Source organism: Pogona vitticeps, chromosome 9 (genome assembly GCF_051106095.1).
Source record: "Pogona vitticeps strain Pit_001003342236 chromosome 9, PviZW2.1, whole genome shotgun sequence".
NCBI lineage: Eukaryota > Metazoa > Chordata > Lepidosauria > Squamata > Agamidae > Pogona > Pogona vitticeps.
In genome coordinates, this window is record NC_135791.1 from 19,264,430 (window position 1) to 19,290,701 (window position 26,272).

The 26,272-nt window shown below is 43.1% G+C and overlaps 1 protein-coding gene across 5 annotated transcripts in view; it reads left to right on the forward strand.

The window, feature by feature from the left end:
* Positions 1–186: 186 nt before the first annotated feature.
* LOC110090702 (B-cell receptor CD22) overlaps positions 187–26,272 on the forward strand; it is a 28,998-nt gene continuing 2,912 nt past the window's right edge. For 3 of the 5 annotated variants that reach the window (XM_072979712.2, XM_072979710.2, XM_072979711.2), the window contains exons 1-11: positions 187–4,870; positions 7,271–7,329; positions 8,255–8,668; positions 13,529–13,819; positions 15,430–15,570; positions 17,629–17,901; positions 18,934–19,203; positions 21,705–22,109; positions 23,917–24,213; positions 24,307–24,583; positions 26,169–26,219. In XM_072979712.2, the coding sequence (XP_072835813.2) occupies positions 7,296–7,329; positions 8,255–8,668; positions 13,529–13,819; positions 15,430–15,570; positions 17,629–17,901; positions 18,934–19,203; positions 21,705–22,109; positions 23,917–24,213; positions 24,307–24,583; positions 26,169–26,214 (2,448 nt within the window). In that variant the 5' untranslated portion in view covers positions 187–4,870; positions 7,271–7,295 and the 3' untranslated portion in view covers positions 26,215–26,219. Of the gene's footprint in view, positions 4,871–5,253; positions 5,327–7,270; positions 7,330–8,254; positions 8,669–13,528; positions 13,820–15,429; positions 15,571–17,628; positions 17,902–18,933; positions 19,204–21,704; positions 22,110–23,916; positions 24,214–24,306; positions 24,584–26,168; positions 26,220–26,272 lie in introns of those variants that run through there. The other 2 variants (XM_078380279.1, XM_078380280.1) reach the window with 2 other exon arrangements.

Below are 26,272 nucleotides of genomic sequence, written 5' to 3' on the forward strand. Positions count from 1 at the left end.
CAATTTGCTAATCAACTAAAAATTAAAGGAAACGTGATTTGAACAAGTGTTTGCGAAATGGCTGAGTAAACTTAATATACCATATGTGTGTGTGTGTGTGTGTGTGTGTGTGTGTGTGTGTGTGTGTGTGTGTGTTATAAATGAGAGACAATATATTTTCTCAGCAATAGTATATTGCTCTGAGCTAATCCTTTTGAAGTGTGAGATATTTAGGAGGTAAGTGCTCTGGTTTTTAAATGGGAAATTAAGATCTGGGAGCTTTATAAAAGAGATGCTGGGGCTGGTGATGAAAACATCTAGGTGTGGACATGGCTATCCTTTACATACAAGATGTGTTACAAAACAATATAGTATATGGCCTACTATTTGTTATGAACCTATCAGAGATCGTCCTACACATGATAAATCCCACCGTTTACCATTCATGTTCCTTTTATATCCTCCTCATTTGCACCTCACCCTCTTCCATGAGTATCAGTATGGAATAGATAGGTGAGAGTCAACCCCAACCTATTGTTCAAAGCATCTGAGAAGCACCAGATTGACATACATGAACATTATGTTTCTAGTGGAGCCTTTCCTCGATCTGGTCCACACATTCAGAATGGCCTGTTTTAATCAAAGCTGGTTGGGTAGCCCTTTGGGTTAGGCATTCGATTCCCCATCGTCCCTCAAGGGAGAAGAGCCAGCCAGGGTGGCCTTAGGCAAACTGCATGGACCCAGGGCACCCCCAGAAGAAGGGAATGGTAAACCTCACCATCAGATTAAAGATTTGCTCTAAACTAGTGGCACAACATTATGGAAGCTAAAAAGGGAAGTCATCTTATGACATCAGGCTAGGAAGGGACAATAACATGAAGTCCTGAATCTGTTATATTCTCAGTGTAAACCTGGATTTGTATTCCCTAAAAATCATGTCTCAGAACAAAACACTACGGCCTTCCAAAGTCTGCCTATTTCTTCTGGGAAATGATTGGGGGCCCATGCATGCTCCTTTACTCTGAGTTGATGAAAGAAAGAACACCACCGATCAAAAGTTCAGTTATGCACGCAACTAATGATGATGGGAAAGCAGATCGCGCCACCTAGTGTGCAGAGGTTGCGATCGGCGATAGGCTCCGCAGGCAGCAAAAGGTTGCGGGTCCCAGTCGGTTTCCAGAAAGGGATCTATGCCTAGGAGGCAATTCCTGTCCTTTTCAACACAGAAATCAGAAGCCCTGGCCATAAGCAAGAGATATTTTGCCGACTGAGAGGATGGGGTTAGGGTTAGGGTGAGAAAGGGAGGAAGTCCAACGTTTGGACTCATAAAAATCAAGGGTAGGAGTTGGAAAGGAGAGACAGAATTCCTCAAAGTTAGCCATTTGGGGGGGCATGTTGGAAAACAAGGTTCACTGGAGCAATTGGGACGGAGCTTCCAGTGTATGGTTGCGTTGTGGTTATTCTGTGCCATCAAGTTGGAACTGACATATAGTGAGTGACCTTAATAGGGCTCTCAAGGTCAATGAAATGTTTAAAGTGTGGTTTCTCCTGCTCGGCCAGTGAGTTTCCATGGTGGAGTGGGGATCGGAACCCAGGTCTCGGAAATCCTGGTCCATTCCTCTGCCCACTAAACCATACTGGGTATCCAGTATAGTATGAAGGAGCGATTTGCTAGCTGTTGAACTCTCCCACTAGAAGGCTTACTCTGCTTAGCAGGAAGGGCAGTGTTGCCAATCTCAGGCTACACCCAGGATCGCCCCTTAAACTCAGAGGCTGAGGAAACACTCAGTGGTGGACGGACAGAGAATCACCTAAAGAAAGTCATAGCCGGCTACCTCTTATTTAGCAAAAGCAATTAAAACTATGGGTAGGAATTTCATGTTTGCCCAAAGAGTAAACACTGTGAAAGAGGCCCTTTCTTTAGTTTTCTGAGCCTTTCATGGTTTTACCAGCCTCCAAATTACAAAGATTTGGGAATCTGAAAGAGAGGTTAATTGCATTTATTTCTTATGTGTTTCATCTTTTTGATCACTCTGGTCTTTTGCTTTCATTTTATTGATTTTTGGAGGGCTTGTCCCCTTTTTCTTTCTACCAACCTGCCCTTTACCTGACAGACCACAGCCTGAATTGCTGGACTGAAGCTGTCAAGACAATATCTCCTCAATCCCGCATACCCTGGGGTTTGGGAGAGTTAATGCGTGTGTGTGTGTGTGTGTGTGTGTGTGTGTGTGTGTGTGTGTGTAAATGTGTATGTATTTTAACTTACATTATTTTCATGATGATGATTTCTCTTTCTTAACATCTGTTTCCTCCTGATGTATTAAGGTGGATGATGAGGATGGTGACGGTGATGTGATGATAAATATGGACTTAAAAGTACTGTTCGTGTCTGCATAGGTCTGTGGATGATCGGTATTTCTTTCTCACGCACTGTACTTGCCACCTGATTTTGGATTGTCCATTGCCTTGCCCCTGCTGTTATTTATTTATTTATTTATTTATTTATTTATTTATTTATTTATTTATTTATTTATTTATTTATTCATTCATTCATTCATTCATTCATTCATTCATTCATTCATTCATTCAAACTGGTTTTGACAGCTCTGATGGCTTAATTGGGTCTAGTGTCAGGAAGCAGAATGGGAAAAAGTGTAATTGAAAAAAAAAACCTGAAAGGTCCAGGTATTTTCGAGTTTACAGAAAGGTCCCCAAAAGAACCTGAAATTGAAAAGAGGAACCCTCTGGAAGAACTCGACATGAGTTTTCTCCTGCCCATCCTTGATAGGAAGAAGGGAGATAATCACACATGGAAACTGGTGGCTCTGCACCACCTTGTTCCCACTTCCATGTTGCTTTAAGCCAGTCGAGAGAACGCCTGCATACAGCTTCTTTTCAAACCAATGATCTAACTCGCTCAGGACTGGGAAATCTGACGAGCAACAGATCCTCTGGGTGCAGGTTGATCTGTTCCTTTAATTTTTTTCATTGAAGATGCCAAATATGGAAATTTCAATTCCATTGAAAGTAACTCCTTTTCCTTAGTACAGGACCGGAAAGTTTGTAGCACTCCAGTTACTGTTGGACTACAGCTCCCATCAGCGTTAGTCACTAGAGCTAAGGGTGAGGAATGATGGGGGTTGCAGTCTAGTAACATCTGGACAGCCCCCAGTTACCTACTCCTGCCCCTTAAACACATCTTGCCACTCCATGCCATTGCAACATGTCAGAAAGGTAATATCTACCCCCCCCCCCCCCGGATTAAGAATATAAATGTAGAAGCACACATAAGGACACACACAGTGGCAAAATCCAGAAGCTGGAGCTCATGTTGAGTCAATTGAGGGCAAACACTGCCCCGTCAGATTCTGACTTTTGTTAATGATAATTTAAGAGTTTGCTTTGGCAAGAATCCAAAGCATTCTGTACAGTGAACGAGTGAAGAGGTGGAGCTGAAAGCTCTAGCCGGTAGTTCTCAACCTTGGATAACCCAGGTGTTCCTGGACTGCAACTCCCAGAAGCACAGCTGGTGGTGAAGGCTTCTGGGAATTACAATCCAAAAAAAAAATCAGCTGGGTTACCCAAGGTTGGGAACCACTGCTGTAGAGAATAGTGGAGGGTTTGATCAAATAGGAGTACAACAGAAAAAGCCCACATCATGGAATTTGCACCTGGTAGACCAAGCTCTATAGCATTGATCTCTGTTGCCTCTGTTGCTGTCACTGTGTCAGGAACATGTAGTCAGCTATTAGAGGAGATCCATGGGCTGTGTTGGAGACCAGAGCCAAACAAAAATCACTGCAGGGCATCCAAACTCTTAGCCCAAACAGGAAGCCTTATATTGACCTTCTTGTATAGGGATGACTGCCAATCAGCAGTGTGGTTAGGGCCACTGCTATTTACAGTGGTGCCTCACTTAACGATTGCCCCGCATTACGACGAATCCACTTTACGATGATCTTTTTGCAATCACAATTGCGATCGCAAAACTATGGTGTAAATGGGGGAATTTCGCTTTGCGATGATCGGTTCCCTGCTTCAGGAATCGATTCTTCGCAAAATGATGTTTTTCTAACAGTTGATTGGCGGTTTCAAAATGGCCACCGGTAATTAAAATGGCTCCCCACTGTGTTTAGGGATGGATTCCTCACTATATAGGCAGCGAAAATGGCTGTCGTATGGAGGATCTTCGCTGGACTGAGTTTTTAGCCCATTGGAATGCATTGAGCGGGTTTTTAATTTTGCTTTACAATGTTTTCGCTTAACGGTGATTTTTCTGGAACGGATTATCATTGTTAAGCGAGGCACCACTGTACCTGAGAATGCTATCCTGCTGGGAAGAAGCTCCACTCTGCATTTCTGGTAGCTCATCACCACATCAGGGAAATGCCAGAAAACAGAGGGGCGGGCCACTAGATGTCATTGAACTACAACTCCCAGAATTCCATATTCTGGCTAGTTCTGGTGGGAGTTGCTGTCCAGCACCATTTGAATGACTTGACTTTGCTGAGCCCTGCAATTGTGAAACAGAAGAAACAGAGAATGGGATTGTAACAGGGAAACTGCATGCTGTAGAGGGTCTGAGACTACAAATTTCTAGGGACCTGTCATACTATGATTCTCTGGTTCCTTGTAATCCCCGTGTCAGTTGTGTTGCGTTGCGCACATGCAGGAGTGAAGAAAAGAAGAATATTGGGTCATGCAATGAATGTGAACTGTCTCGATGCCAAGAAATGTCCTTGACTTCTCCGTGGGCCAATCTTTTATTTTCCCTAGATGTACAAACATTTGGTTAGGGAGGAAAAACATACCAAAAGGGCAATCTCGTAGCTCTTCTTTCTGAAGCATTTTAAGGAAAGGCCTGTTGTCTGATCTAAAATTCCACAGAAAGGTGAGTGTGCCGTTTCATTTACTCTTCTTGATCTCATCGTTTGACTTCCGTCTAAGGAATGCTCCTTATTCAGCCATTCAGCCTGAAATACTGTAGGGCTAACACTGTGGGGCAGGATGTATAGTGCCCACATTAATTCTGCTCCCCTACTCCACCAAATCAACCCTGAGTGCTCACTGGAAGGACAGATCCTGAAGCTGAGGCTCCAATACTTTGGTCATCTGATGAGAAGAGAAGACTCCCTGGAAAAGACCCTGATGTTGGGAAAGTGTGAAGGCAGGAGGAGAAGGGGACGACAGAGGACGAGATGGTTGGACAGGGTCATCGAAGCAACCAACATGAATTTGACCCAACTCCAGGAGGCAGTGGAAGATGGGAGGGCCTGATGTGCTCTGGTCCATGGGGTCACGAAGAGTCGGACATGACTAAATGACTAAACAACAACTCCACCAAGAAGTAAGGCAGATATTTGTGTTACTACGGGGAAGGTCTACACAGATGCCTGAAAGCCTATTAAGTTGAACAGACAGTGTTTTTGATCGTGTAAATGCTGTAAGCGTGTTTCTCTAAGTGTGCTCACGTGTGCTTCTAACAACCTTTGGAATGAACACTAGAAGGTCCAGATTTGTGACATCCAGATTTGATGACGATATGGGGATGGAGCTTATCTCTGTCCCCCATGTCACCAGCCCATATTTATTTTTATTTAAAATATTTTTACCCCACCTTTCTCCTTAAGACAGACCAAGGTGGCTTACATCACTGAAAGATAAGATTAAAGATAAGATCCTGTCAATACTTGACTTTTATTTCTTACTTCGTTTTTTGTTTATATTTCCCCATCTTGGTTAATATCTCATTGTCGATTTAATTGTCGTTTTAACCGTTTTATGAATAATTTTATTGTAAGCTGCCCTGAGTAGACCTTGTCTAGAAGGGCGGGATAAAAATCTAAATAAATAAATAAATAAATAAATAAAAAACAAACAAACAAACAAACAAACAGATAGAAAATAAATAAATAAATAAATAAATAAATAAATAAATAAATAAATAAATAAATAAATAAATAAATAAATAAATAAATAAATAAATAAATAAATAAATAGCTAGCTTAAACCAGAAATATACAAACCCTATAAAGGATCAGATAAATATCACACTGAAAGATGGTAAAGAAAAGCAACACCAAAAAACAGTATGGTGCAACTATCCACTAACTATCCCTACTCAAGCAGCCAGTCACTCAGTGGAAGCTTGCCTGAAGAGAAAGGTCTTTGCCTGCTTGCAGAAGGGACAGACAAGATGCGGCCTCCTTTGGGAGAGAGTTCCAAAGTCTACAAGCACTTTCAGAATTAATGACTGAGAAGGGATAGCATTTATGGTTTTTCTCCTGCAGAACAAGCTGCCCTCAACCATGAGGGATCAGGGTGGACTTGTGCTTTCCTAGCTAGTTGTACAGCCAACCGTGGAATGCACGGGCAGGCGACATTAGACCAACCATCACCAGGGCTTACAAGGATAAAATGTGGAGATGTTTGGACTGGCAGGGACTATGAATAGAGCCAGGCACGAATCGAACTGCAAACCAGAAAAACTGACCACCTGGGCTGGTTCGTGGTTCGGTTCATGCCCTGGTTTGCAGATTCTGTTTTGCTGAAGCAAAACAAGATGCTGCATTTCCACCCCCTCCAGAGCTTCCCTTTGCTTTGGCAAACTGGGATGGCCAACTGCCCCCTTCCCGCTGCTCCCCCCCACGTGCTCCTTCAGGTAGGCAGACGCCTGCACAGTGGCAGCAGCCGGCTTCTGGTAGAGAAGCCAGGCTCACTGACTCTGAGGACGGCCATGGCAGCAAGAGTGGGTAAATAGGCAACAGAGGCAGTGGGAGTGGGGTGGGCTGGTGGCAGAGGAGGCAGAGATACAAGTGGAGATGAGGAACAGAGGAGTCTCCCTCCTCCAGGCACGGACCAGGGAAAGGAACTGTGAACCAGTTTGTTTTTCCAGGGGTTTATGGTGGTTTCTGGTTATCCATAAACCACAAATGATCAGAAATCATGGATTTCCCGGTTCATGCCCATCTCTAACTATGAATCATTGCATGTATTCTCCCAGTAATAGTACATCCCTATGAGCTTTCTTGTAATGCAGAAAGTATTTTGGATTGGTTTGTTCTTGAAGAAAGCATTACAAATGGCCTGATCCTGATACAGATGAACGCTTCCCAAACTGGTTAGTTGATGTGGGACTCCCTGTAAGGGTATCAAGATAGGGGTTTATATGATGAATGACCACACTTTAAAATCTACCACTACACTAGTGATTGAAAATAACTGGTAATAACAGATGCTGTGTAAATGAATGATTGATTGCTCAAGTCAATAACATGTTTTTCCTTTCCAGAGCTTGGCAACTGCACAGACCTACAATGAGGCCTTACTTTTGGCTGATTCTCCTTCAGGGTAAAATGTGGCTTTGTATTGTTTATTTATCGATTTAAAATAGTTTACCCTGCCTTTCTCTTTAAGGAGGGCCCAAGGTGGCTTACATCATTAAAAGACAATATTTAGAGCTAAAAACAATGAGTATACAAATATATAAGATAATATATAATATATAAAGCTAAACAATAACTATACAATATGAAAAAGGAAGAAATACCACTCGGGGAAATGGTAAACAAGATTTGTTTTATTTATTTTAAATATTTTTACCTCCTCTTTTTCCTTATAAGGACCCCAGGTGGATTCCTCCTTAAAAAGACCCAAAAGCAATGCTAAAATCATATTCAAGGCAGTAAGGCATATCCATCCATTTAAAAACCCCGCTCGGGCAATCTTAGTCACTATGGGAAAGTGTGCCTGAAGAGAAAGGTCTTTGCCGGCTTATGGAAGGACAAGAAAGAGAGGACCAGCCTGGCCTCCAGTGGGAGGGAGTTCCAACGGCTGAGAGCAGCCACAGAGAAGGTCCTCTCCTCATCACGTGCAACTTTGAGTTCTGCATCAGATGAACAGAGAATCTGAAGGCTTCCCCTTCATTTGCTGTCAAGCGATTCAAAGTTATGTAGAAATAGCCTTCGATTAGAAGTGAGCCGGTCTGTTGGTAAAAGGTGATGGTATACTGCCGAGTGGTCCCCTTTGGACAAAATGTTCCATCAGCCCCAGCCAACATGGCAAATGGGTACTGCAGTCTGGAGTAACAGGAGGGGGTCAGTTTCCCTGATTCTGCTGTAGTGGTGAGAAAGATGAGAAGATATCATGTCCCCTTGGATTGTTTCTTAGCTGCAGGAGGCAAAATGGGGGCTGAGCAGGGCAGTTGGAAGGGCGTTGTGTTTGCCAGCAGAAAGAAGGAGGTAGTGGACTTTTCACATATGTTTCTCCACATCAGGTTTCCTGTGTAATGAATACCCACTGAGGATACCGCACAACCCCTTGATTGTCTGGGAAGGTTCCTGCATGTTGATTCCACGCCACGTCGATGAAACACTTCACTCAGACCGACTCAAGCCCACTGCTGTGGTTTGGTTCTTTCAGCCCGTTTTTGATGGACGTTTGCTCAGCTATACTGGCCAACTCTTATACGATAGCTCCAAAACCTCCTCGGATCTCATGAACCTAACAAGTCCTAGTTTTCGGGGTCGAGTGAGATTCGTAGGAGATCTCAGTCAAGGGGACTGCAGTTTGAAGATCACAAAACTCCACGCTAACGACAATGGCACGTATGGGGTGGTTGTAGCTGCTTCCGTCGAAAACCAGACTGGGAGACAGATGCTCTACCAGAAGGTCGTCGCTCACGTTAGAGGTAAAAACTTGGCGGGGCCATTTTTATCTGCTTAAGACCATCCCACATGGACCCTTTCTTTTAGCTAGGATTCAAAGTATTGGTTGCTTTGGTTCAATTTATATTTACACTTTTCTCCCTGACAAATGATGGCCATTGAAGCCTCACAAAAAAGACAAAAACAATAAAATTAAATAAAAAAAGAAAAAAACTCCCTCAGAGTAGGTTTCCTCATAAGGAAAATTATGCCATCCGGTCAATCCCAATGTACAACACATCTTTTTAGAATTTTCTAGGGGCAGAGTGCTCGCAAGTAGTCTGGGGGGGGGTGCCCTGGGACTTGCCAGCTTGCCCAAGGCTACACAGGCTGGCTTTTTCTGTGGGGAGGCTAAGTGGGGAATCAGACGCCCATCGTCTGGCTCCACAGCCAGATACCTAACTCACTGAGGTATCCAGAGAGTATTAATAGCTGTGTATTGTGTAATTCAGGTGCCTGAATTATTGCCCTGACACGAATCACACTTTTATTGTGGGTTGTTTCAAAAATGAGGTGCATTAGAGAGAATGTCCTTTTCTTTGTTCTCATATACAGTGGTGCCTCGCTAGACAGTTACCCCGCACGACAGTTTTTTCGCTAGACATTGACTAGACACAAAACAGTGATTCCTATGGGGGAATTTTGCTGGACAATGTTTGGTCCCTGCTTTGCAAACCAATTTTCGGTAGACGACGATTTTGACAGCTCCCTCTGTGCTCGCAAAATGGGTGTTTTCGGGACCTAAGCTTCGCAGGACAGCTATTTAAACAGCTGATCGGCGGTTCGCAAAGCAGCTTTCCTATGGCCGATCTTTGCTAGACAACGATGATTCTTCCCCATTAAACAGGTTTCTTTTTTTTTCTCTTTTTTTTCTTTTCTTTTCTTTTCTTTTCTTTTCTTTTGCTGTTTTTTTATTATTATTTAGGAACAGGGATAGAGGGTACAAAAAGAAAGAGGGGATAGGAAAGGAAAGATGGTTTTGGGGGATAGGAGAGCATAAAGTATAACATCATCCAATCAATTCATATTACTAATACATATCAACTTTTTGCTTTTTCACAGTTTGATTACCCTCCTGCTTTTATCTTATCATTTAATTTTAATTTTATTCTATGTTATTCCAACATTGTCTGGTAGCTGCTGCCATTTATACAATACATCCCATCGTTCAGTTTCTTTTTGAATTGAACAGTCTTTCAGCCCATCTGACAGAATATCCATTTTTTTCACTTCCCATATTTTCACCATAAAATTACCTGGTTTCAGTATCTCTGCCTCCTTAAGATTTTTGTCATAATGCTTTTTAATTTTGGAAGCTGCATGGGTCACTGGATAACTCTCTACTGCATTCATATTATCTGGTGTCATGTCTAATACATACGATTCTAAAGTCTGTACAACTTCATTTAAGTTTTGTTTGGCATCTACTGTCCCCTCTTTCGTCCCTTTCATCAAATCTTCTATTTTACTAAGACCTGCATTCACTTGCTGGAACCCTGATAATATTAGCCTTTATATATTAATCTGCCATTCCTTTTCTATTTCTTGCACCACTATTCCAGAACTTTGGGATTGAACAGACCAAGTCTCCATTTGTTCTTTTGAATTTTTGGGGTCCATCTCAGGCTTTGGGGTTTGTATAAATACCCCAATAATCACCCCCTAGAAATCCTTCCACAGTTTCCACAATTTTATCAACAATTCAAACCCCTCATCATAAACCTCCCCTTAGATCTCCCTCCAATCTTTGTCCAAATATTGTAGTATAAAAATCAACTTTTAGCCCAGCAAATACAATATCAATTAGAACCGTGACACAGTTATTTCTTCTCCTGAGTTCAGCAAGCTTCTATTATTAGACTCACACGCGGTCACAAACAAAACAACAGTCACAGAGTCTCAAACTGTCCAGTAGATTGTCCTTGGAGCTCGTCTTGTGATCTTCATTAACCCCTTAATGCTCCTTAGTCCAGTCGGCCACGTCAGCTCCTTCTCCCGAAAACCACCAGATTCTATTATTTATAGTTCCCAAAGTCCAGAGAAGGCAAAGAGTAACGTATTCCAGCCACACTGCATCCACCGAAGTCTCTTAAATCCAGTCAGACGGTGTTGCTGTCTGGGATTCTTCTCCAGAAACATAAGATTTATTTTTCCATCTCAGACTCTCGGCTTTAGAATCAGCCTGGTGTTTTAATAGTTCACTTGGAGAAGCTTAGTTTCGCTTTTGAGTCAGACTGATAAGATAAACCTGCCGCTGCATTTATTCTTTCAGCCAAATATTTTCATTCTTATTTCAGCTTAATGAGGCTGTTTCATAAATCAGAGGCTTCGGCTTACTTACTTGTTATATATTTTTAGTTTATATTGATTGCTCTCCTCTCCCCCGGTAAAGGGTTCCTCGCGGCTCAGTGCCAAAAAATGGCGCCCGCTCCAGTCCGTGCACGGTGATTTCTTCAGAAGAAAAAAGTCCGGGTCTGCCTCCCTTTCTTCTCCTTCTGCTGCTCACCATCTGCTTCAGAGAGACTTCTTCTAGACTCTCCTTTGATCCCCATTTCAAAAGGGGGATCCCGGACCGGAGGGTTCCAGCTTTTTCCAGAGAGAGCTCCTCTCTGAAGTTGCTGGCAGCACCGCAACAAAGCCCCGCCTCCCCATTAAACAGGTTTCAATGCATTCCAATGGGGAAATCCTTTTTGCTAGACGATGATTTCGCTGAACAGCGATTTCAATGGAACGGATTATCATTGTTTAGCGAGGCACCACTGTAATGAGCAGAAAGTGCTTTCAAAATAGCAAGTGAGAGTAATGTTCACTCAGTGATACCCTCAGGAAGATGGGACTGGCCCTGTCTGTGCTAAGAAGTACCACACACCCTATTATATTAAGATATTTTCCTGGTTATTGAGTTTTGTCTTACAGTTTGAACTTTGGCCACTTGTGTGCTGGTGCCCTGATCTAATTTGCAGGCCAATTCAGAACTTCACGATGTCTCCCTGTTCTATTTGGAGTGGTGTGTATCCTGCCCAATTTGGTTTGTGCTCTGGGTTCTAACTGTACATAGTAAATTGGTAAACCCAAGGCCTTGGAAGACCAAACAGTTATGACTCTTTTTGTTTTTTTTTTCTTTGTTAACTGTGGAATTTGGTCACATGATAGATTCTAAAGCAGGAAGCAAGTCTTCCTTATTTCAGCTAGTTAGCTTCTGATGTTTTGTGTCTTTGGCACATTTATATTTTCTTATTTTGTTTATTATTTGTTTAATTTTTCCTATCCGGCTTTTCTCCTTAAAAAGGACTCAAGGCAGCTTACATTGTTAAAAGATAGCATATAAAGGTAACAATGGTGAGTATACAAATACAGTGGTGTCTCGCTTAACGATTGCCCAGCATTACGACAAATCCGCTTTATGACGATCTTTTTGCGTTTGAAATTGCGATCGCAAAATGATGGTCTAAATGGTGGAATTTTCCTTTGCGATGATCGGTTCCCTGCTTCGGGAACCGATTCTTTGCAAAACGATGATTTTCCAACAGCTGATCAGTGGTTTCAAAATGGCCGCTGGGTAAATAAAATGTCTCCCCGCTGCATTTAGGGACGGATTCCATGCTATACAGGCAGTGAAAATGGCCGCCGTAAGGAAGACCTTCGCTGGATGGTGAGTTTTAAGCCCATTGGAACGGATTGAAAGGTTTTCAATGTGTTTCAGTGGGCTTTTAATTTTCGCTTTACGATATTTTCGCTTAACGGCAGTTTTCCTGGAACGGATTATCGCCGATAAGCGAGGCACCACTGTACTAAAAAAGGATCAAACAGATACCAGACAAAAAAAACATACGAACATCAAAACACATTGAAAGCAGTAAGGCACAATAATTCATTTTAAAATTCCACTGAGACAACTAGTCACTGAGGGAAAGCTTGCTTGACAGATGTTCTTTGCTTGCAGAAGAATGGTAAATATGTTCTTGTGTGCAGAAGAATGGAACATATGGGGCAAAGCTGTCCTCTTGTAGCAGGAAGTTCCAAAGTCTGGGAGCAGTAACAGAGAGGGCCCTCTCTCGTGTCCCCATTGAACACAAGGTGGTGGGACTGAGAGAAAGCCCTCTCCTGATGATCTTAACCCTCTCTTAAAGGAGGATGCAGTCCTTGAGACAGTTTTGACTCAGGCTATTTAGGGCTTTATAGGTTAGAACCACCATTTTGAATTGTGCCAGGAAACAGATTGACAGTAAGTGGAGCTGCTGTTAACAGAGGAGGTTATGTGATCTCTGTGACCAGCCCCAGTTAGCAAATCTGGCAATTGCTGTCCTAGGGGACAGTGGAAGATCTGAACATCCTGGTTAAGGAAATGGTCCGTTATATGCAAGACAAGTTCCATTCTTGCACATGAGGGACAACATTCTTCCTTGCTCCCCGACCCCAGGGACAGTAGAGAAATAAAGGGGCTGAAGTGATTTGTGCCCCATTTTTGGGCTCCATATTTTTGTTAGTGATAAATCCACTTCTCCTTACCAAAGCTGTCCATTTTATCCTGATCTCAGCCTCAAATAAATTGGTCCAAATCAGGCCAATTTTGTTTGGGATTTATCTGAGCCTCCTGAATTATCCCTAATGGCCAGCGTCTATCCAGTGGTTTCTTCAGCACTCCTTCGGCCACCGAAGTAGATTTATTTATTTATATTTATTTATTTATTGGACTTATATACCGCCCCATAGCGCTACAAACACTCTCCGGGCGGTTTACAATTTTAATTATACAGGCTACCAGATGGGCAGTAGAAAAGCCAAATAAAGAAATACTGTAAATAAATATGAACGAACACTCTCTTTTTCTTGCTTGGATGCAGAATCGCCTCCGGAACCCAAGATAGAAACTGTGGAGGTGGAAAGCCAAGAATGGTGGACCATGAAAGTATCCTGCTCGGTAGCTTATCATTGCCCTGATGAGCCGATGACGTTGACTTTCATTGATTTAGAGGGAAGTCGACAAAAGATGACAATAGCGAATGGAGTGGTCCAGACAGTTGCAAGCGTCGAACCAGTGTGGAAAGATGAGAAATATAGAAAAATGACATGCTTACTACACGATAAGGATGGGTTGCTGAGGCACAAGGCCAGTTTGGAACTGGACGGTCCACGTGAGTATGTGGTGGTGATGGAATGGGTCATTTTTTATGAGGAAGCTGCCTTATCCTGATCTAGACAGTTTGTCTAGGCCAGTCCTGTCAAGGATCCTTTCTAGTGCTACCTGGCAATCCTAGGCATGCTCTGATGCTCAAGTATTTGACCCCACTGACCTTCCAAAATCAGATGAGATTAAAGGTGTTTGAGGTGTGTGAGTCGATGTCAGGGACAGCTGTATTTATCCCGCATGACAGTTTTTTCACTAGACATTGCCTTTTTGCGATCGCTATAGCGATTTGCAAAACAGTGATTCCTATGGGGGAATTTCACTGGACAATGTTTGGTTCCTGCTTCGCAAACTCATTTTCGTTAGACGACGATTTTGACAACTCCCTCCACGCTCGCAAAACAGGTGTTTTCAGACTTAAGCTTCGCAAGACAGCTATTTAAACAGTTGATCAGCGGTTCGCAAAGCGGCTTTCCTATGGCCGATCGTCGCTAGACAATGATGATTCTTCCCCATCGGAACACATTAAACAGGTTTCAATCCATTTCAATGGGGAAATGCTTTTCGCTAGACAATGATTTTGCTAAACAGTGATTTCAGTGGAATGGATTATCATCGTCTAGCAAGGCACCGCTGTACCTCCCAATGGTATGTAAAGACAGGTGTAACTTGAAGACTCATTGGGTCTTCAAGTCACACCTGAGGCTATCTGTATCATTGATGGGTGCTGGTTGTGGAGCAGCAGGCCAGAGGATAGTGCTGAAGGACATGTAGCTGACGGTTCAGTCTCAGGAAGGACCTCATCTGGCTGACTCTTGACCAAGAGAGCACCTTTTTCCAGTTTCCTGTGAGATGGAAGAAGCCACCGAGAAGAAGAGGCCATAGACACAGTAGGTACACCTGAGTCTTGGCAGAGAAGAGCTTCTAATCTAGACCTTTCTGGGATATGTGGATACAGTGGTGCCCCGCATAGCGATGTTAATCCGTTCCGGATTAATCATCGCTATCCAGAAACATCGCAATGCGGGTGGGAAAACCCCATAGAAACGCATTAAACTTTGCTTAATGCGTTCCTATGGGGCGAAAACTCACCATTATGCGAAGATCCTCCATAGGAGGAATTATGGGAGTGGTGGAAGTGGCTGCCTCAACCCATGGAATCCCATTCACTCTGTCATTCTGGGTTAAACAGTTACCTTACACTAGCCAGCTGAAACTAGAGCCCTGTCTTGATGTCGGATGAGAGAGGCCACCATGTGCATTGAGCCCTAAACATGTGGCAGTGGGAGACGAGGTGGCCGGAGTGACTGGTGTGCAGCAGTAAATCGGCATTGATCTAGCAAGCCCTAGATAGCGATGGTCACCCCAAGGGGGAAGAGTGAACCAAAGCGCAGGGGACCTACCAAGAAATATCCAGTCAAACAAGAAGAACTGCCCATTTTCTTCAGACAAGGAGGAAGATAGAAGCTTAGAACGGGCAAAATGTTATCCAGACTGGGGATACTGGTGAGGGGAAAGGATCCAGCAGTAGTACCCTGCATGATGCAGCCTGTGAGTGGGACACACTGCCAGAACACACCAGTAGGATTAATAGACCATTTTTTGCTCAATTGACAGTTATAAAGGAAGGGGAACGGCCACATCAAACACCCTATACATCAATGGAGAAGGCCCCACAGGTGACCACTGCAGTGGATGATACATCAATAGATGGGCAGCCAATAGCAGGACCATCTATCACCATGGGATCCTGGCGAGGTGAATACTCTTCTCCCTCAAGACACAAAAGTGGATCTGTCCAGTTGGTCTTAGCGACCTCGTAGGCAGCTTGCTCCTCCTGCCACCCACCATCTTGGCTGTAGATTGCTCAGTGTCATTCGGAATAGACCGCCTTTGTAAAATTTAGCAAATTCTTGAAGTGGTCTCTTAGGAAGTGGTCTCAAGACCATTGTAAATGATTTAGGTGACTTTTTTTGTTTGTTGAGTCATGGATTCTGGGCAGTGCTATAAGCTGATTTTAGAGTTCGTGACACTCTGAGGTGACCTGGGGAGTCTTTCAAGAAAAGACAGAGGGCTCACACCCCTGCCTAACTTTTTTTTACACACTGATATGGAGTAACAATTATGCCAGGTCTTCCATGAAATGCTGGAGAATGAACTTGTATTTTTCATGGGCAGGGGTTGGGTTACCCTTCAGGAGTTGCAGAATGTGGCTGAAGATTAACAAATAAATAAATAAATAAATAAATAAACACATAAACAAACAAACAAATCTGGGCTTTGCATGCTGGGCAGTTGCCCCGTGGAAACTTCCTTGCACTGATCATGTGATGCCATCAGAGGCTCGAGACACTCTCACCCTCTTTTGAGGGCCACTCAAAAGATGAGGCCATGCGACAGGAATTCTTGGGGGGCATGCCATGCTGTTTCACATCAGAGGGAGAACTTCAGAGTTCAGGTGTACCAAACCCTGGCTGAAGGAACAGGAGACTTTCGGTGTCATCAACGACCTCATTTTCTTAAGATTTTTTTGTTATAGGAATGAGTGTGGCTTTGGATCAATGAGCTGGCAAATGGGACAGTACCTTTTTGTGTGTACAGCAGGTACTGAGTTCACAGACATCTTGTTCTCCAGAACATGAGGGCATTCACACTTCTTTTGCTATTACATCCTGTCCCTTCCTCCTCAGGTCAAGCTATTCTGAACTACAGTGGTGCCTCGTGAGACATTTACCATGCATGACAGTTTTTTTGCTAGACATTGCCTTTTTGTGATCGCTATAGTGATTCTCAAAACAGTGATTCCTATGGGGGAATTTTGCAGGACAATGTTTGGTCCCTGCTTCGCAAACCGATTTTTGCTAGACGACGATTTTGACAGCTCCCTCCACGCTCACAAACAGGTGTTTTCGGGACCTAAGCTTCGCAAGGCAGCGATTTAAACAGCTGATCGGCGGTTTGCAAAGCAGCTTTCCTATGGCCGATCTTTGCTAGACAACGATGATTCTTCCCCATTGGAACACATTAAACAGGTTGCAATGCATTCCAATAGGGAAATGCTTTTCGCTAGACAATGATTTCACTAAACAGCGATTTCAGTGGAACGGATTATCATCGTCTAGCGAGGCACCACTGTAGTATTACGGTTTGGTAAAGAACCAAATGAGGGTCAATAAACTGTGTGGGAGCCCTGACAAGATGGAGGCTCCATAGGTGTGAACAGAAATTGAGTGAAGTGCTAAAAGGGGAGGGGGGGTCACTCCTCCTGAAAAATTGAGTATGATGCTTTCATTATAATACTTTTTATTATACATACATCCTGTATACTTTCTGCTGGCACTCTAGAATTGGGCAGGTTGTGTGTGTCTGCACAGGAGGCACAATGCATATCACCAGTGACACATGGGCAGGGTGATCTCAGTGGGATCTTATCTCAGGAACTGTACCGGGGTGTATGTGTTGAAATCTGAGCCTCTGACTTTGCAACCACGTCTCAGATCCACTGAGTTACACCAGGTCTGTTGTCCAAGCTTAATTTGATTCAGGTTTTTTTTTTTTTGCCATTTGAAGCTTGAAGTGCCTTTTATTTGATTTCTCTGGTACTGCAGCTGCAATCATTCCTGGATAAGGGATAGTTCGGCCTCAATGATATTGTAACAGGAAGAGTAATATCAAATGCTTTGAATTTCCAATAGATACTTGTGAGTTTTTTCTGGTGTTCAGGCACTTTCCTCTATTGTCTTTACTATGTGATATCCTGTAACATGGTTATGATCTATTTCCTCTACAAACAGAGACTTTGATCTTATATTCCAGATCATCCTAAGGATGTCCAACTTGTCCTTTTAAATGACCTGCCCATAAAGGAAGGGCATGATGTCAGGCTGAACTGCTCCGTGGGCAGAAGCGTCCCTGATGATAATTGGTACAACTGGATTAAGTTAGATGCTCATACAGCTGAAATTCAGTACAGTCACCCAAAGCTATTAACTTTCCCGGCAACTCCTGGGCCAGCCATTTCTTATCAATGTGAAGCATGCAACAGGTTCGGGTGTATGTCATCTCAGAAAATCTCTATAGAGGTCCACTGTGAGTAATAATTCTTTATTTATTATCGGGAAGCCCTGAAAAATTCCATCACTAACTAGAGCACGTTCATAAGGAGCAGGAGAGGTTATGTGGGGAGGATCGTATATTGATTCACCATGTCTGATGCACATAAACTATGTGGCAGCTTTGTGTACATATATGCACTGCATCTTTATACTCAGCAAATGCAGGCACTTTAGCCTGAATATGAATGGCATATCAAAGAATTACCTCTTGGTGGAGAGGTAACATATTTCAACATGAGAGCACATGAAGCTGGATGGTAAACTGTGGCCTGAATCCTATTGTGTAAATTATGCTGGCATAAGGTTGATGGTGTCACCAGCAGGGAGAGATGGTAATTAAAGACCTCCTGCTTTGATCCCAAGGCTGTCATGATGTCCACACATTGAGACTGATTGTGTGTGAGTTGTGAAAGCTCCAGAATACAACCAGGAATTCTTTAATAACTCCTGGCAATTTCTCACTGCCGGTGATGTAATTACTCTTATGTGGGCATAGTTTACACAACAGGATATTTGCCTATAGATATTAAATGTTTGATAGGGTTGCGTTTCATGAAATCTTGGGACTTTGTTATCAGAAACTCTAGGCCAGTGGTTCCCAACCGTGGATGCCCAGATGTTTTTGGACTACATACAACTCCCAGAAATCCTAGCCAGTAAAGCTAGTGGTGAAGACTTCTGGGAGTTTTAATCCAGGAACATCTGTGGACCCTAGGTTGGGACCCATTGCTCTAGACCATCCTCAGTTAACAGCTTACACAGGAACAACATTTATTGAAGAAGTTAACAATGAAGTCAGCAATCCGTGTCTGGACCTGAAGATAGGGCTGTTGAGTGCACCAAGCATGGGTTTTTGCCAGTGATAAGCAATGGTCTTATACTGAGAAATGACTTTACTATAAAGGAATCACTATATAGCAGACCGCTGAACGCTTCAGTTATCTTCATTTTATTGCTGTGGCATGACAGTGTCCATTTTATACTTAGTTGTTCTTCTATCTTACAGTTTCCCCCAAGGAGGTAAAAATTTTGAAATGGTCACCAGAACATATTGTGGAAGGCAGCGAAGTTAAGCTGAAATGTGAAGTGGGAATGGCAAATCCATCTAATCTCACCTATATATGGTACCGTGGTGAGGAACAAAGAAAACAGAACTCTACAGAAGAAATGTTGATCTTCTCTAGTGTGTCTTCTAAAGACTCTGATGATTACTGGTGTGAAGTCAGCAACAGCGTGGGCACGACAGTTTCCTCCAAAGTCACACTGTGTGTTTTGTGTGAGTAAGACCATGAGAACGGGAGTGGACACATGATCAAAAGTGGATCTGATTTATTGCTGTATTTGGAGTGTTGCTCATCCTATCCTGCCACATTATCTGATTACAAAACCCCAGGATCTCTACCTTTATTGCCCTGCCCTAGCTGTCAGTGATGGGGAACTTGTCTAATATTTTGGCACTGTGGTTGCATGGGTTTGCTCATCTACTATCAAAGAGAACCTCTGCAGAAATGCACACCTAAGAACTGATTTCTTCCTCTAGTACATTGCTGATCTATTTCTTATCCTGGTAAACTTGGTGAACTAAAATCCAATTTTGCATGATTAGAAATGTCCAGATTCCTATAATGTTGAATAACAAACCATCTGTTGCTCGGCTTTTGAAGATTTACACTGGCCAGTATCCTGTGGCACAGCTTCATCTGAGCAATAGAAACCATGTCAGGGCAATAGCGGATTGCTGCTATTTAAAAGAGCTCCTGCAATTTTGGAGTGCACACAATTTTGTCTCATTGCACAAATATCCATCAAAATTGAAGCAGGAACTTGTGAATTCACAGCTATTGGCCTCAGCTCAGTCTCGTTCCATTGTGCAAGTAGAACTGCTTGTCCAGACTTTGACCTTTAAGATCTAGCATGGCACAGCACCACACAGCCCTGAATCCTCAAGTCCTATCTCTGACACGACCCTCACTAGATATGGCATTTTTTGGAGTTTCTGAACCCCAAATGCCACACTTCTCAGGCCTGTACCTAATTTGCAGGCTGGCGCTGTGGGCTAAACCGCAGAAGCCTGTGCTGCGGGGTCAGAAGACCAAGCAGTCATAAGATTGAATCCACGTGACGGAGTGAGCTCCTGTCGCTTTGTCGCAGCTCCTCGCCAACCTAGCAGTTCAAAAGCATGAAAATGCGAGTAGATAAATAGGTACCACCCTGGTGGGAAGGTAAAACGGCGTTCCCTAGTCATGTTGGCCACGTGACAATGGAAACTGTCTTCTATGCAGGAGAAACGCTGGCTCTACAGCTTGAAAAACAGGATGAGCACCGCCCCCTAGAGTCAGACATGACTGGACTGAAAATGTCAAGGGGAACCTTTAACTTTTAACAAATACCTCAATGGGACACACCTTGGAGAACAGCCTATATTAGAAAGGTGTGACTTTTAGCTAGGCCTAACCCTGCTTAAGTTTCTTGTTCCTGCCCCAGTGCAAGCTGGAAGCTTGCTTCTGTATGCAGGATAGTTGGGCAGCACTAATAATAACCATCAGTAATTATAATAAAATCATGTATTATGATTGGATTGTAAAGCTGTCAATCAAAGTCACGCTTTTTTCCTTCCTCCTCTCTATGGTGTTTTTCTTATATGGGGAAGTTTGTGGGAAATACATCATGGGTGTGTGTGTGTGGAATCAATGGATCTGTGTCTCCAGCAATTCAAATAGCCAAGCAATTCTTCAAGCATGTTTAGATTCGATATACTAGGGAGGAGTCCTGCTTTAGAACAAAAAATTATTTTCTGTAATTGAGGTCTGATCTCAGTGCAAGCAGAGGGCAAAACTCACTGCTTCAATATTTCAAAGACTCTTGTGTATTTGCTGATAGTTTGCGTTAGCTGCTTCTCTACTGCAGCTAGGATGTTCAAGAAATCAACACTTTGAAAGTTTACTGCTTGTGTTAATAATAACCCATTATCACTTTGAAGGTTCAATACCACTGTCATCTGTATCTGACTTCACATGGCAGCCATCCACACCAACCCTGTAAATTGTGTGTTGTATTCTGCCTCTAAAAAAGTGGGTTGCAACCCACATATGTTCATACTAAAATAAATCAATTTGTCTTAAGGGTGCTGCAACTTTTTGACTGTCTCTCCTTCTGTGTTGTTTTGCTTTCCTCCAATGTGGTCATGTCCATAGTCTGTACAAATCAGTTTGGTCCAGATCTGGGCTAAAGTTTTATCCAAATCTGAGCCACACCCCTACCAAGAGAGTTAGTAATAAATAGAACATGTAGCAGCACTGACAATAGTAATTATAGGATGGTCCCTAGCGAGAAAAGGCTCCCTGGATTTGAACTCATGTTTCGGGAATGTCGACTTTTGGCAGGGTATAGGCAAAAGACACCTAATCTTCATCATACTACAGACTGCTTCCCTTTTTCTTTTTTTCTTTTAAAGGTTCCAGAATAAGTAGAATGGGAGGATAGCTGCTTGAATGGAAATCCTAAGTTTCCTTGGGCAAATAAAATCAGATTCTTTGGATCCTGTCTGCTGAAATTAGCATTTTTATGGAGAACCAAACATAGTTTATATTGCTAAAGTATTTGATTACCAAATGGCCAGCGAGATGGAAAGAAAGGACAAAATTTTGGCTTGGATTCTTAATTGGGTGGGGTTCGTGGGGTTTGGTGGCTGCATCCTAGTTCTGGGAGGAGAACATCATGGTTCTGAATGGCTCCTGGGGCGCTGAGCAATACTTCCCATTTGATTCCTTCTTTCAGGTGCCCAATGCTATGAAAGTCCATTGAGCATAACTCTCAGTTCCCTGGCAGGCTGGGAAGGATCTTGTGTGTGGATTCCGTGTCGTGTCAGTGAACCTAATCTTTCCGATAAAATCAACATCACTTCTTTATTGTGGTATTTTGATCCGTATGTGTCGTACGATCATGTGGATCACCTCCTATATGACGGCTCCAAAACCTCCATGGATCTCATGAACCGAACAAGTCCCAACTTTCGGGGCCGGGTGAAGTTTGTTGGGGATCTCAACAATGCTGACTGCAGCCTGTTGGTTACTCAGCTCCAGACAAAGGACAGTGGCTGGTACCGAGCCAGAGTGGTCATTTCTGTTCCAAATTATCCTTGGCCACTCACAAGGTTTCTTAGTGCTGCAGTGAATATTACAGGTAAAAACCCTTGAAGCTGCAGTTCTTATTTCCTCCTCAAGCTAGCCAAATCTATCTATCTATCTATCTATCTATCTATCTATCTATCTATCTATCTATCTATCTATCTATCTATCTATCTATCTATCTATCTATCTGTCTGTCTGTCTGTCTGTCTGTCTGTCTGTCTGTCTGTCTGTCTGTCTGTCTGTCTGTCTGTCTGTCTGTCTAACTAACTAACTAACTAACTAACTAACTAACTAACTAACTAACTAACTAACTAACTAACTAACTAACTAACTAACTAACTAACTAACTAACTAACTAACTAACTAACTAACTTATATGCCGCCCACTCTACCCAAAGGTCTCTGGGCGGCTTACAACAATTAAAATACAATAAAAAGATAAAACAATTAAAATACAGTACTCTAAAAATGGCCATCAGGACCCACAGTTGATATTAATTCAATTAAAAGCCTTCTGGAACAGGAATTTTTTGACCTGGTGCCGAAATGTCATCAGCGTCGGCGCCAGACGAATCTCAGTCGGAAGGTCATTCCATAGTCTGGGGGCAGCTGCCAAAAAGGCCCTTTCTCTACAAGCCGTCCCTCTTACCTCCTTAAGGGACGGCTCTTTCAAAAGGGCCCCTTGGCTAGTTCTTAAGTGCTGGGTAGGTTCATATGGAAGGAAGCGGTCCTTCAGGGATCCAGGGCCCAAGCCGTTTAGGGCTTTATATGTCAAAACAAGCGCTTGTCTACCCTTCCCATTTACAATATTGCCCTCAAATTCTGAATTGGCAGCTTTCACTTCAGAAACAATCGTAGATGATTATTGTTAAGCAGCAAATTGTTTATTTGATTTTTAAAATTTAAAGGTTTGTACTACCCTCTAGCCAGAAGGCTACTTTGCATCATGTACAATAGATGAGTGTCTTGGGAAACTCCAAATATTTATTTTAAGAACATCTTAAATAAAAGTGGCACCACCCCCAAATCAAGTCTAAAAAGAAAGGTTTGAGCCAGGGCCTACCAACAGTCCACCAATTTTCTTAAAATTGCCTAGACTAAACAGTCAAAAGGCAGATACTGATGAGAAGCCAGCTTTACAGTTAGAAGCAGAGATATCATAAAAGTTAAGCAATATCTGGTTCTCCTACCACAGGGTTTTGGGCTGACTAAATTGGAAATTAGCTTCCTTCTGTGAGCATAAGGAAAGTTTGGCTCAATTTGCTAGTTGGTTACATAGAGATGAGGGAACGTGATGCCGCTGTGGGCTAAACTGCAGAAGCCTGTGCTGCAGGGTCAGAAGACCAAGCAGTCGTAAGATCGAATCCACGCGACGGAGTGAGCGCCCATCGCTCGTCCCAGCTCCCACCAACCTAGCGGTTCGAAAGCATGCAAATGCAAGTAGATAAATAGGGACCACCTCGGTGGGAAGGTAACAGCGTTCCGTGTCTAAGTCGCACTGGCCATGTGACCACGGAAAGATTGTCTTCAGACAAAACGCTGGCTCTATGGCTTGGAAACGGGGATGAGCACCACCCCCTAGAGTCGAACACGACTGGACAAAAATTGTCAAGGGGAACCTTTACCTTTACCTTACATAGAGATGGAAGCTTTACTCTCCATAATAAACACGTGGAGGCCTAACCACATCTTTTTCATTTATATGTAGCAGCAGTAGAACCACCTAAAGGTTAGTGCTCAGGGCTTCTAGTTATAGGAAGAAACAAAAAGAAGTCTGTGTTTATTTGACAGATCCTTTCATTCCTTTCTCCAGAACACTGACTGGTATTTTCCGATTTTATTTTCTGCCTCCACTGCAGAGTCGCCTGCAGAACCAAAGATAAGAACCGACCCTCTGGAAATGCATGAAGGGAGGCTAGCTAAAGTGATCTGTTCAGCGCTTTACCATTGCCCTGGTGAAAACATGACCTTGACTCTCGCTGGCTTAGAGAAGGATCGTTTGCTTTCACAACAAACAGCTATTGAAAGCGGGACGGTCCGGACAGTGCTGAGTTTCAGACCTACCTTGGAGGACCATGGGAAAGTGCTGAGATGCTTGTACAAGAGCCAGGCTGGGTCACAAAGATCTCAGGGTACCATGAAGTTGGATGTGAAATGTAAGTGCACAGTGGGGAAGGATCTTGGCCAGGGGTGGGCGGGCAACCTGCATCTCTCCAGATGTCGCTTATACAGCATCTTTCCCCCTGCAGTTGCCCCCAGGGAAGTAAGAGCTGTGCAAGATCCAGAAGAAGTCATCAAAGTGGGCTCATCTCTTCAGCTGGAATGTAAAGTAGGAAAGGCAAACCCCCAGGACCTCAGCTATACTTGGTACAAAAATGGGCAACAGCTGCCCCAGGACTTTGCATCATCTGCCTTGCTGACCCTACAGAGAGTGGGATTCACTGACACTGGCCTTTACCACTGTGAAGCCAGCAACAGTGTTGGGACCTCTGGGTCTTTGCAAGTTGAGTTGACTTCCCTGTGCAGGTAAGGAAATGAGAAGGGGCTGAAAATGGGCTTAGAGGGTTAGTTGGTACCCGCTTGTTAAATAAGTCCTAGTGTCAGGTGTGTGTATGTTTGGCCTGGATCAGGTGAAGAACCAGAGAGAGAGTTAGGACACAAAGATGGAGACCAACAGAACCAGAGGAACTATGGGATGTTGTATTTTTACCTAGAAGCCCTCATTGTGAGAGATTCAGCTTTTGAATTGTTAACATTCTGAACTAAATTGACAAAAACCATCTGCTGCTGGGAGTAGAGTCAAAGGGATTAAGAAGACCCTGATACGAAGATCCTCCTGAGCAAAGCAGATTCCACACCTGTCCACTAAGTGATGGAAGACATGTTAAGCATTCCATACTTCACAATAAGTGATAAGGGCCATGTATCTAGGGGCAAACAAAGGAATCTCTACTACGCATGCCCTGTGAGCAACCTGAGACAAAGAAATGTCTTTTACGCATGCTCTACAGTGGACCCTCGACTTACAGACGGCTCGACTTACAGACTTTTCGAGTTACAGACTTCTCTGGCTGCAAAATTTAGATTCGACCTGCAGCCAGAGAATCGACTTACAGACCAGAAAAAAAACAACAAAATGGAATAAAAATAGAATAAAACCCACTGGTTATGGGATTAATCGGTTTTCAGTGCATTGTAGGTCAATGGAGATTCGACTTACAGACTTTTCGACTTGCAGCCACCATTCCAATACGGATTAATTCCTTAAGTAGAGGGTCCACTGTATTAAAAAAAACCCTGCCCAAATAGAATATAAGAAGAGGGGTCTGGGAAAACATTGGTCTGTCCGTCTGCTGAGACCAAAAAGCTTTTGGAACCAACTACCTTCCTTAGAACTTGGACAATGCAGATAAAGAATTCTCTCTTTGGTGAGTATGTATGCGGTGTGAATGTGCTGAATGCATGAAACCCCTTTATTTAGAATTGTAATCAATAGGTAATAAAGTATATTCATTTTGCATTTATTAATGTGTCTTGTGAGGTCCTTTGCTGTTTAATAATTGTTCTTCTTGGGATACAAAAGAACTAGGAGTCACCCTTTTGTGACACTAGCGATGAAAAGTCTGAAAGAAAAAGGAGATATAGCAAGCAACTGAACGATTGAATACACGGGGATTCAAAGCTGAAGGTCCTGAGCCAAAATGAACAATTTGGTTTCAGTTCCTCCCACATTCTTTTCTTAAAGCCCCAAGTTCTCTCTATTCCCGATAGGAAGACATTGAAGGATGTTGACGTTTATGTCAAAAAGGAACTGAAGTTAGTCCATCCTGTACCACAACTGAACACAATTTGAGAACTGGTTACCACCCAGACCTGCCCCTTTCCTAGTGGTGTTAGAGCAGTGGTCCTCAACCTTGGGCCTCCAGATGTTCTTGGACTACAACTCCCAGAAGCCCTCACCACCACTTCTGCGGGACAGGATTTCTGGGAATTGAAGTCTAAGAACATCTGGAGGCCCAAGGTTTGGAACCACTGTGTTAGAATGAATTTAAGAGTGGAGAAAGAGGAGATGGGCAAATGATGGGCACTTTTGCTATTTTCTTTTCCTCAGCCCATCGCTGCCAGATGACTGTTACATAAAGGCATGGAATCCATAGCACAGGTAAGCAGAAATATGTGAACATATGTAAATTTTTTGTCTCCAGACCTGCAGGA